The sequence below is a fragment of the Manacus candei genome, unplaced genomic scaffold (genome assembly GCF_025592945.1).
Source record: "Manacus candei isolate 608988 ecotype Guabito, Panama unplaced genomic scaffold, ASM2559294v1 h1tg000014l, whole genome shotgun sequence".
NCBI classification, from domain to species: domain Eukaryota; kingdom Metazoa; phylum Chordata; class Aves; order Passeriformes; family Pipridae; genus Manacus; species Manacus candei.
In genome coordinates this window covers 41431614-41444207 of record NW_026138062.1, presented here as the reverse complement: position 1 = coordinate 41444207, position 12594 = coordinate 41431614, and the positions used below count along the sequence as shown (strand labels likewise).

Sequence of the window (12594 nt, the reverse complement as noted above, 5' to 3'; positions counted from 1 at the left end):
TTGTGATTCAACCACTTCCCTGGACAGCCTGTTCCAATGCTTCACAACCCTTTTGCTGAAGAAATTTTTCCTAATATCCAAGCAAAACCTCCCCTGAGGCCACTGCCTCTCATCCTTTCAGTTACTGCTTGGGAAGAGATTGAAACCCACCTTGCTACAAATTCATTTCAGGTAGTTGTAGAGAGCAAGAAGGTCTCCCCTGAGCCTCCTTTTCTCCAGCCCCCTCAATTGTTCCTCATCAGACTTGTGCTCCAGGCTCTTTCCCAGTTCTGTTGCCCTTCTCTGGACACACTCTTGCACCTCAATGTCTTTCTTGTAGTGAGAGACCGAAAACTGAACGCAGGAATCAAGGTTCTGCCTTAACAGTGCTGAGTACAGGGGGGAAATCATTGCCCTAGTCCTACTGGCCACAGATGTTTCACTAGTTTTGATAGTGATTGTCTCCTACTACTTATTTACACTGTTTAAATTTATTGTTCTTCAACATCTATTTTTTTTCTGCTTTTCATAGCAAATAGCATTGTCTAGTGACACCTGTGTTACCTGGCATGTTATAAATCATAAAGCATCAATTTATATGAAACATTTAGGAATTTTCCACATAAATATTTATTTCAATTCTTACCTAACGATAGATGAGTATCAATAGTAGAGCTGTTGTTAAAAATCTTCTAGTTGTTTTAAAAATACTTTAAAACTTCTTATTTGTAGTTTGCCTGCCTTGTGGTCAGAGTTTTCTCTCTCCAGTGTTTGTCTTCCTTAAAAACTATTTTCAATCATAATCACAAATGTATTTGTTTCTCCCATCAGCTTTTTTTACCATCAATTTCTATTATTTAAACACTTTTAGTTATATAAGAGAACAACGTATTAATAAAATGACCTTATATTCTGGACTTATAACTTGTCTAAACATTTCTTTACATGAAAAAGTTACTAAGTATTTAGTATCTCAAAAGTTACTTCAAAGTATGTCAAGAAAATAAAATCGGATGTTCTTGTTTTGTTGTTGATTTTTTGTTTCGTTTTGTTTTGTTTTGTTTGTTTTGTTTTAATAAAGGAGGGTTCATAGACAGAACTTGAGTTCTGCAAAGTTACAAAGTAAAGAAACATTAATCACTGACTTTGTAGGTAATCAGATGATAACAGGTGTTAATAAACACCCATTAGGGATTTGTCAAGAATAAATCATATAATATTTAATTTTGGGTTTTGGAAGTGTTATGACTTAGTGGAAAGAAAGGCACATTTAGCATTTGAGAGTGACTCCTGCAAGAGGTTACAATCAGTGCAGCGCACAGAATGAAAATGCAAAAGAATCATTGCATTGGAGAAATTGCTTTCAATGACAAACACAAAATTCACCAAAACGCAGATTGCTCTATTTATTGAGATTAAATATATAAATAGAATAAAGGGAAGCAAGTGATTATACAGTATAGAAAAATACTATTATCAAAGAAAAAAAATGGAATACTTAGTAGAATGGATAATTCAATAGTACAATTCTAGGACATACTAAGGGAACTGCTACCTATGGAATATATGTGATTATTGTTTCAATTATCAATAGTATTAATGTCCAACTTTGGGTCCTCTATTATAAGATGTAGAAAAGCAGTAGAGATGAAAATAAGAAAACTAAGTAGAAGATTCAAAATCAGGACTTCTAAAGGAAAACTTGAAGAGATTTGGCTGAACTAGCCTCAGCCTCACAAACAGAAACCCAATATGCATGGGGATATTGGTTTTCCATTTTAGCTGTAAAAGTTTAATATAGCTCTTCAATAAAGTGTTTTCAGTACTTCCCATATGGTATTTTGTGTAAGTAATAAACAGTATTGAAAATAAAAAGCAATTAGGGGCAGATATTAAGGGAAACTCTCTAATTATCCCAGGAAAGAAATAGGTTATTCTGATGATGTAAATTTAGGAATATAATTCACTGCATATTTTTTGAGACTGGGCTGAGAATATCTGATCTTGCCTGAGGGCAAAAGAAGGGCCTGAATAAAATGTGTTTTTGATAACTTTGTGATACTTTCCGGAACACAGTTCTTTTTAAATAAAAATCTTACACATGACAGTCAAATATCCATGATAATTTAACATTTTTCAAAGCCATATTTTTTGTTGTATGCTATGTGGTCTCTTTCAAGAGCACTTGTATAAGAAGAACATTTCATCAGTCTTTATATGTTTTAATGACTGGCTACATTTCATATATGTTAAAGTACAAATGAGACTATATGTACACTAGTAATAACAATATAATATTTGTAACCTCCAGTACAAGATCTATCCTGACAGTACATTTGCCTCTTCTAACCTATTTTTAAGTTATTAGTGGTATGATTGGTTATAAAGGAGAAAATATGTGGAGATTTATCACTGTAATTGAATCTGAAGAAAGACAAATATGTGATTAGTAGAATTGTGTTTCAGGTAAGTGAGCAGTAGATATAGAGCCCCCAGAGTAGGAAATATGCAATTTCATTGTTAGTTGATAAATTGACATTATCTGTTTGTTCTATATGGATACATTACAAGGCAACAAATAAATTAACTTCATTAAATATTTTCTTGGAGGATTAATGAGTAGTGATAATAAACCACAGCAACACAAAGAAATGAACCAAAATCTTTTGTCTGGTAGTGGTGGGAGGCTGGAGGAACAACCCATTGTTATCATTGACCTTAGCTAAAAAGAAGCCTCTTTCCTTTTGAACATGAAGTGTTCCCCATCATTAGAGATTGCATTTTGCATCCTTATTCTGTGGCTAGTAAACAGAATATCCAAACAACTACTTAAAAAGGTGAAAACTATAAAATAGGGGTTTATATTTTCAGCAGGGGAGATCTAGGACTATGTTTTTCCTGAAAATTTATTTCATTTAAACAGAATATTTCTCAACGTCATGCAAATTTAATGGTTTATAGCTATGTATAGTAAATTCAGACCGTAATCTTGAATGTAGTTTTTGCTGTTTTTCTTATCAATTAAAAAAGAAAAACGCATGCCAGAGGAAGCAACTCCTTCAGAGTTGCTAAAACTCCCAGATTATCTCAGATTTTGGCTGTTATCAGGCATCAGTACCATTTATTCATCAAGTACTGCCATCTTGTGGAATTAGAGTAATCAAAGGAAATTCTAAATAGAGGAAGAGAAATATATTTTGCATCACAAAAAGAAGACTAAAACCAGACTTATTTCTTGTACAAACATCTTAACTCCACAGAAGTGCAATTTATGGGATGGGAATTTGCTTTTGGCCTTGAATATGCAAAACTAAACCATGTTATGGACTGTACATTTAGGTTTTTGGTGGCCTTAAAAGAGTTTATATGACGACCTTCTTGTTACATCTTCACTTGCACCACTGATGAAAAGGCTATCCAGAAGCCTTGTGTTGAAAGGATGAGACAAGCAATTTCTTATGAGAAAAACCCTGAAGCAAATCTGTGAAACATTCAGGCACTAATACATACAGAAGTGAATATTTGGTGCTATCTGAATGCTTCCAGCAAATCTCTCTTTACAATACTTAAGGGGTTATTTCTTAGTGACCCACAATGACAGAGAGACTTTTGCATTACCACAGTACTGACATCTGCATCAGAATGATATCTCCAAAAGCAGTGATATTTTGCTACTGCACTAGCAAAAATGCTGATATGTCAGTATTCCAGCTTCATCCATTATGGGAAGTACATCACATTGTGACAGTTTAGGAATTAGTGTTGTTTAACAGAAAAAATAGAACTGCAAAAATTATTTAAGAAAGATTTCACACATTAATTCCTGTAGGAAGTAGATGGTCTCTTCTTACTACTTTATCACCAAGTGACCCAGGTTTTCATGTACATAACCCACTAAAAAGTGTTTAATAAAACACAGAAACAAATTGGACATTAGGAAGGCTTTCCAAAAAGAAACGAATCTTCTTTCAGAAAAAGAAACGAATCTTCTTAGAGACATTCTTCTGTAAACAAGGATGGTTATTCATAAAAAGAAATACCATTTTTGCAGTTATCAAAATTACTTTTATCATTTTTACACCAAGACTTTGTACATGACAGAACTGAGAAGCAGAAGAATCCTTCAGCCAAAGGGAATGTCAATTTACAACTGTTCTATAATTCATAATTTCTCTGTGTTTTTACTCTCTGTTTCTGTTTGTGTTGATGAATAGTATCTGTGTAAAAGTTTCTTTTGTGTTGGCAGTCAACTGTAATTTCCAGGAAAGGCTCTACATCATCTTTGTGGTTTTGACATAGGTGCCACATTAAAAATAAAATAGATGGGCATAAAAATAAAAAAATAAACTCAGCATATATTCTATAAAAATACTCTAAACTTCTGTATACTGCAGTATTCAGTTTGCTCCTGTCACTTAAGCTTTTTTCCCTGTTGAAAGCAAAATGAGTACAACATTGGAAAACCATTTACTCAGTCTTTCCTCAAACTTAGATGACTTCAGAAGATCCATATCCAAAGTAATAACATTCTGATTTTACAGTTTTAGTTTGGCTTAGCTATATTTTTGTAGCATTGACTTTTAGCTTCAAAATCTCTTGAAGGTCATCACTATTAACTTGTCAGGCTTGAGATGCATCTTTGGAGTTCAGCATCCTAAGAAAAAGTTAATACAATGACAACTGTATTTGTGCTTAGCCAAATGACAATTATTCTAAAATATTTAATATAAACCTCTATAGGAAATTTCAGGCTTGAAGTTCACCAAAAACTGCGGTGAGTTGTGTACAAATAGACCTGGTGTTATCTGTCTAGTCTTAGGCTTCTTGTTCTGCAATTCAAAAAGGTTCACTCAGCAGTTTACCACTTTGTAAGAGTAGAATTTCAGATAATATTTAAATACCTCTCTTCTTGTAGTTTACATGTACTCCTGTGCTGAACTGCTGTTGGACTTGTGGCATGTAACTACTTTCACTGTTGTTTCAGAATATTTTACTGTGCATGTAGTACAGATGACAGACTTGTCTGTAGAGAGACAGCAGAGTTTTAAATATTGATTCTCCATTAGTGTCTCTTCACAAGTTACTTTTTAGATGTCTTTGCAACCATTTGGGAATTCTCTTATGCACAATACTGACAAAAGAAAAACAAACCAACAAAAGAAAACAAAGCAAATCCCCAGTTTTTGTACTTGACCAGCCTTTGCCAGCAGTTCTGTATTTAATGAACCCTAAATTGCAATTTTGCTGGCATACAAAGTGGGAACAGTCAGAGTCACAGAATATGAACACCAATGCATGTTTCATCCTCTACTATGACTGCAAATTTAGAAGTGTGAGATATTTGCACAATGGATCAATGTCAAGGTACACCCATTTTCCCTTAATTGCAGTCATTCTGTGAACACCTTTTTGTAAAGTCACTTCTGTAAGATCATCCATCTATTTCTGTCAGCTAAAAACTCTGAGGTCCCCAGATCCCAAGCCAGCTGTGGTTGTTTCTGATTGGTCTGCATAGCATATGTTATAAATTGCATAATTTTCCTGAGATATTTCGACTGAAGCCTCTGCATAATATATGGATATAACCCTCAAATTTTATTTAAGAAACTGCTGAACTCATTAACCAGATCTAACAGGAAAAAAAAATCATAAAATATGTAAGGGGGTTTTCACCTGCAAAGGAAATCAAAAACTCCAGATGGATTCCAGATCTGAGCACATACAGATGCAGAGTCTTCAGGTATTTTAAGGTGTATCCCCAGAATTTTGCTTTTTAGAAAGGAAAAATAGGAGTAATTCTTTCAATGTCAATGGACTGACAATGATCAAGAAGTCAGCCACTAAAACTTTTTTTCTGGGCTCCTGGTTGGAATACAGATGCTAAAGGCATGCACAAAAAAAAAGGCATTAACCACAGCTTTATAGCACAAATTCTTTGAGGTTTATATTTGGCAGTTCTGTTACTTTTTTTTTCACAGGACCCTATCCAAGTACCCATTCATCCGTCACTCCATTTTTAACAGCAAAAATAATTAAGAGGGTGACAAAATGATGGTATCCACCTGGATTCAGCACTGGCAAAGACTAAGTATTTATTTCCTTAGGGGCATAAAAATTTATTGCCTGAAATATTTTCCTTAGTATTAATTCTAATTAATAAATGAATAATTAATTGTGTGTGGTTTTAGGCTACAAATGGAGAAAATTATATTCTATATGAACTGCCAATGAACCCACATTGACTATTTTGCATTTGGTTTGAACTACTTTTAAATCAGAGCAATTAGTGAGACTGATTGCTTTCCATTTGAATTAGTAACAGGTGTCTTCAGCTAAAGACTGTGCATTTTCCTTGAACTTGGTTATTCATTATCACTTTGTAGAATTTTATGCTGCCATGAATCATATCTTCCAGATAAGACTTCATGGCAAAATGTGGCAATGAAATTTTCAGAGACATGTATTTGGGGTTAATTAGTATTTTGCCTGAAACATAACATAAGAGGAAGGAAAATTTGAACACTCAGAGAGCTCTCCAAGAGCCTTTAATTCCTCAGGATCCTGTGTAACCACTCAGAATTACTATTATATCTGAAAAAGATTTAAGCAAAATCTCAATGTGTGCCTTTAATTCCCCATTTTGGAGTCTTCCCCTCCTGTTAGGTAAGTATATTCGGTCTTTCAACATAGCATTCTTTTACTGATACCATCAGTTTTTCATGAGAAAATTTTCATCTGATTTCAAAACCAGATTGAACTTCTTAAAAATTAATTCAGAAGGCACTGCATATCTACAATACTTCTTGCATTGTTTGCTTATATTGGTTGAAAAAGCAGTTATACTTTTCTATTCCTTTCTCACCATCATGTCAGGGGACGGTACAACACAAGGATAGAAAGGGCAAATCAGTTGGAATTTCTAATGCTTTCTACAGTGTAATAGTCAAACTGTACACCAGGTTAGAATGTTAATGTGTTTCACACTCCTTGTACCAAGAACAGCTGTATCAGTTCCTCTCCTATCATCAGCAGAAAAGCACACAGCAAAATTTAAATTTTGAGGCATTTCCTCTCACCCGTTTGACCTTTTCATTTTCCAACTAATTTTATATCAAGAAAACATTTTGACTGTAGTGGGGATAAAAGTACGACAGAACCAGATTGACATACTTGAAAGTACTGTCTTCCTGTTGCTGCTGAAGCTGAGAGTAGTCACACAAGAAATTTCAATCTAAAAACTTGGAACTTGCTATACCAGTGGAGCAGTTTGCATCTTAGAACAGTAGTAGGGACTTTATATACCTGGACTAACTTTGGCTTTTCTCATTTTGAAGCCAGTTCTTTGAAGATTATCAAGGAGGGAGATTACAGAAGAATTGTCTCGCAGCCAATATGCCAGTTCAAGTAGTGAACAATATTTTTTTAAGGTGTGAAGACAGAATGAAACAATGGAAGATAAGATTGACAAAACAGTGTGTAAAGAAGTATATATAAGGTTAGGGCTTTAAAGTCGGAATTGATGGAACTCCACATGAATAATTCCCTGCAAGGAATATCCTACTAAATCAGAATCTCATTAACTTTACTGATACTTCTAATGTTGAGATATAAATTAACCTAGGTTTTTATTAAATCATGATACAATCTCATACAGAGAGATAGGAAATAACCATTTTTTTCTCAACCTGTTATTATGAGTATAAAGGGAAAAGTATATAATTTCCAGGTAAATAGAATGATTCATGGAATAAAAATAAGAATTAAGGACTGGATTTAATTGCCATTTTTAAAAACAACTGGTTTTTAGCTTTGGTTTAAGGAATTATTCATCGATTGTAGGGATTTAAGCTGCTTAAAGGAAGGGTTCAGAAATTCTTCAGTGAAGCAGATATAAAAGACAGAAGTGTAGGACAGTAATGTTACCTACAAGGTAGGCTAAAGAGTTATTAGAATCTGGTGATTTTAAAAACAGATATTCAGAATAAAAACTGTTTATCCACACATTTGCAGAAGTCATCTATAGCTCTATAGGGAGCATCCTGATACATTTCACTGCAAATCTGAACAAGCTGAGAAAAGAATTCTTTGTATATTATTTTTGGTTTGACCTGAAAGACTATAAAAGAGAATTATATAATATTTTATTGCTGTTTTCTGAGTCCGATCTCAACTAAATCTGTCTTTCCAGGGAACTTGTGGCTGCAAAGTTTATGCCATTTTCAAAATCCCAAGGGTTGTAAAAAAAATATTCCCTTAATTCTAAAATAATCAAACAAAAAGTTTTGAAAACCTTTTACTTTTTCCCCCTAGATTGTTGAAATAAAGCTAGAGAACATTTACTTATTGTATCTATTAACATGACACAGTATTGTTTCTGTAATTACTTTCTCTTATTTTCTTTCCATGTTCTTTTAGAGATCATCTATAGCTGGGTATTTAATGAATTCCCATCTTTTGTGGCAGAAGACAGCAGACGCTTCATCTCTCAGGAGACAGGCAATCTCTACATCTCCAAGGTGCAAACATCCGATGTTGGCAGTTATATATGCCTGGTAAAAAACACAGTGACAAATGCCAGAGTTTTGAGTCCTCCTACACCTCTGACATTGAGAAATGATGGTAAGAAAGGTCTTATTTCTGGGTACTACACGAAAGCAAAAATACTAAGCCAAAAATACTCCAATTAAGAACCATGACAATTGTTTTTCAGTATATACATGCATTTACTGTAGCAGTTGGCAAAGGAAAGCTTTTCATGGGGGCGGTTTCTTTTAAAACATCCAACAGTTGTGAGAATTTTTACAGCTGTGATGGCTGAGGCGCAAGCTGACAACTCCTATGTATTTTGTTTAGAACAGTTACTCCACCTTGCTATTCTGGTGTTCTGCCACTGACAGAGAGAGGCACCACCTCCTTTCTCACAATGTCTGTTTCCTTAGGGCTCAGTTCAGTTGCCTCCACCCAAGTGGCCACTGCCACACCGAGATACTCTCAGGCACTGAGACATCCACAAGGCACTGACAAATACCACATGAAGCATACAGGCCAGCTGCAGGACGCCAGGAGATCGTTTGTGCATTTGGCCACTGTGGTTAAAGACAATTAAAAAAGTTTATATCAAAACATCAGCAACAAGAGGAGGGCTAAGGAGAGTCTCCATCCTTTGCTGGGTACAGAAGGTAGCAGAGCATCAGGGAATGATGAAGAGGCTGAAGTACTCAACATCTTCTTCGCCTCAGTTTTTAATACCAAAACCAGTTGTCCTCAGGACACCCAACTCCCAGAGCTGGAAGATAGTGATGTGGAGTTGAGTGAGGCCCTGGCAACTCAGGACAGAATGGTTAGTGACCTACTATGCCAGTTTGACACCCACAAGTCTATGGGCCTGGGTGGGATGCACCCAACAGTAATAATGGAGCTGACGAAAGAGCTCACCAAGATACTTTCAATCATTTACCAGAAGTCCTGGTTATCCAGAGAAGTCCCAGTTAACTGGAAATTAGCAAATATAAGGCCCATTTACAAGAAGGGTTGGAAGGATGATCCAGGGAACCATAGGCATGTGAGACTGACCTAAGCACTAGGGAAAGTCATGGAGTAGATCATCCTGAGTGCAATCACACAGCATGCACAGGACAACCAGGGTATCAGGCCAGGTTGACATGGTTTTAGGAAAGGCAGGTCATGCTTGACCAAGCTGATCTCCTTCTATCACAATGTGGCCCGATTAGTGGATAAGGAAAGGCGATGGATTTTGCCTCCCTAGACTTCAGTAAAGTATTTGACACCATCTCCTATGGTATTCTCCTGGAGAAACTGGCAGCTCATGTCTTGAACAGGTGGTGCATGCTGGGTGAAAAACTCTTTACATGGCCAAGCCCAGAGAGTGGTGGTGACTGGTGCTACACTGAGTTGGCTGCCAGTCACTGGTGCAGTTCCCCGGGGTTCAGCACTGGGGTTGGTCCTTTTTAATATCTTTGTCAATGCTTTGGATGAGGGGATGAAGTGCACCCTTAGTCAGTTTAGAGATGACACCAAGGTGGGTGGGAATGTTGATCTGCTGAAAGGCAGGAAGGCCCTTCAGAGGGATCTGAATAGGCTGGGTATATGGGCTGAGGACATCTGCACAATGTTCAACAAGACCAAGTGTCGGGTTTTGCACTTGGATCACAACAACCCCAGGCAGCGGTATGGGCTGGAGGCAGAGTGGCTTGAGAGTTGCCAAGAGGAAGAGGACCTCGGAGTGCTAGTCAACAGTGGCTGAAAATGAGCCAGCAGCATACCCAGGTGGCCAAGAAAGACAATGGTATCTCATCCTGTATCAAGGATAATGTGGCCAGCAGGGCTAGGGAAGTAATTGTCCCCCCGTACTCGACACTGATGAGGTCACACCTCAAGTACTTCATCCAGTTCTGGGCTCCTCACTTCAAAAAGGATGTTAAGGTGCTGGAGCAAGTCCAGAGAAAAGAAATGAAGCTACTGAAAATTCCAGGAAACATGTCCTATGAGTAGCAGCTGAGAGATCTGGGATTGTTTAGCCTGGAAAAAAGGAGGCTCAAGGAGGACCTCATTGCTCTCTACAACTACTTGAAAGGAGGCTGTAGAGAGGTGGGGGTCAGTTTCTCCTGCCACATCTCAAAGGACAAAAGAAAATGGCCTTAAATTACTCTGGGGGAGGTTCAGAATAGACATTAGAAAAAGAGTTTTATCTGACAGCGTCGTTAGACATCGGAATATGTTGCCCAGGGAAGTGGTGGAGTCCCCATCTCTAGAAGAGTTGAAGAAGATTCTGGATGTGGCACTTGGGGATATGGTTTAAGGGCAATTAGTGGTGCTGCATTCAGTTGGACTAGATGATCTTGAAGGTCTCTTCCAACATGGATGATTTTGTGATTCTATGATCTCAGATGACACAAGGCACACATAGTTGCACAACTGAACAGAGGTTGTGTTGCTTAAAACTTTGCCTGTTTTACAATCCTGCTGGATTGAAGAGCTGTTAAACTTCCAGATGCCAATTCAACCTATTAATTGAGTACCACCAAGATAAGTATAACAGCTTTGACTACTACGGTACCCAGGTAGTTTTGAATTTCATCAAGGCATATAACCGCAGTATTTTTTTCTGTAAATAAGTACCTAAATCTTATTACAAAAAAATTGCCTTAGTTTTTTTCCCAAAGATCAAAAGAAAAAATCTTCCAATAATACTTCTTATGGAGCACATGACATTGCAATATAAATGATATGTAGCTCTGATACTGTTGGTATATATTTACCTATGGAGGCAACTCTGTCATTTGCTCTTTTGCAACAAAAAATATTGCAATTTATTGCGTTATAACTGATTTTTTCTTTCGTTTTCTGTAAAAAAAAAGATATTTTTGAGAATAATAATTCCACAGGTGCCTATATTTTCTTTTTTTCCAAGATATTCCACATTTCATTATGATTTCTGGTTCTTCACAGATACATGTTAGCATATGTGAATCTATACCTACATAAATGAAACAGAGAAAGAAAGAAAATTTTGAGAGAGAGTCTTTTGTCTTACTTATATCTTTTTGTAGTACTAAGACTAGTCCTATGCTGGAGACACATTCCAAAAACTGGATTTAAACACAAATGTAAGTGCAAATTAAAAGTATGTTCACCTAATTAGCATGAAATTAGGTTAATGTTTATTCACTGTAGCAAATTTAAATTTTCATCTGCATAGTATGCAGTCTCTTCAGCAAAAAGCTGCATGTTTTATTGTATCACTTCCTATTTGCTTTTGCTAGTTTAGTACCTATGCTAGTTATTGAGTTTCAGCTGTTTAATTTTACTGACTTAAATAGTGAACTTGATCTTCTTGATATCAACCTCTCAAAGTTAAAAAACCCAAACATTGACTGCCTTTTTAAGCAGTTTGAACTCTGAGGGAAAAAAAATACAGAATTTTATTTTCATATTTATTATTCATATCTTGCTCTATTTATTCTTTATGAAATTTCTTCATGTTTTTATTAGGTTCCATTTTTTGCAGAAATTAAACAGATTAATTATCCATCTTGCACTAACAATCCATAGGCATACAATATAGTGTAAGAAATGGAGAGAGTAAATAAAGATAAAGGCAGCAGTTTACACCACTGAGCTAAGAACCAAAATCTATGAAGGAAAACTGCAGATTTTCTTAAATTTCAAGTGGATGGTATATACCAGCCTTCAGCAAATTTGTGTTTCATGGATGTCACACCACGGTGATAATCCAGCCTTCTGAACTGTTCTGGAGTATTGGGGAAGCATTTGCACACAGATGAACAGCTCCTACACAGTTTCCGAGTTTGCTGATTCATTTTTTCACAGGAATGAATTTCCACTAGGCTTCCATGCCTTAATTTTAATCTGTTGGGATTTCTGAAAAACTCCTTTGTTGTCATGAAGTTCTTTAATATTTCTTAGTAAATTGCTTGCTTTCCTTTATGGTTGTGAAAGTTTCTCAGTGAAGAAACGCCAATTTTCTTCCTAATCTTGCAGTCTCCATAAACCTACCTTGAAAAAAAAATTAAAGAAAATTCTGATTGTTACATCATATTTATGATTTAAGATATCTGCCTTGGTCTACCCCCT

At 36.0% G+C, this 12594-nt stretch overlaps 1 protein-coding gene across 5 annotated transcripts in view; it reads left to right on the top strand.

Annotated features, from left to right (window-relative positions):
- The window catches only part of CNTN5 (contactin 5), a 603369-nt gene that overhangs the window by 437445 nt on the left and 153330 nt on the right, over positions 1 to 12594 (top strand). For all 5 annotated transcript variants that reach the window (XM_051780168.1, XM_051780170.1, XM_051780169.1 and 2 more), the window contains one exon: positions 8395 to 8598. In XM_051780168.1, the coding sequence (XP_051636128.1) occupies positions 8395 to 8598 (204 nt within the window). The remainder of the gene's footprint in view (positions 1 to 8394; positions 8599 to 12594) is intronic.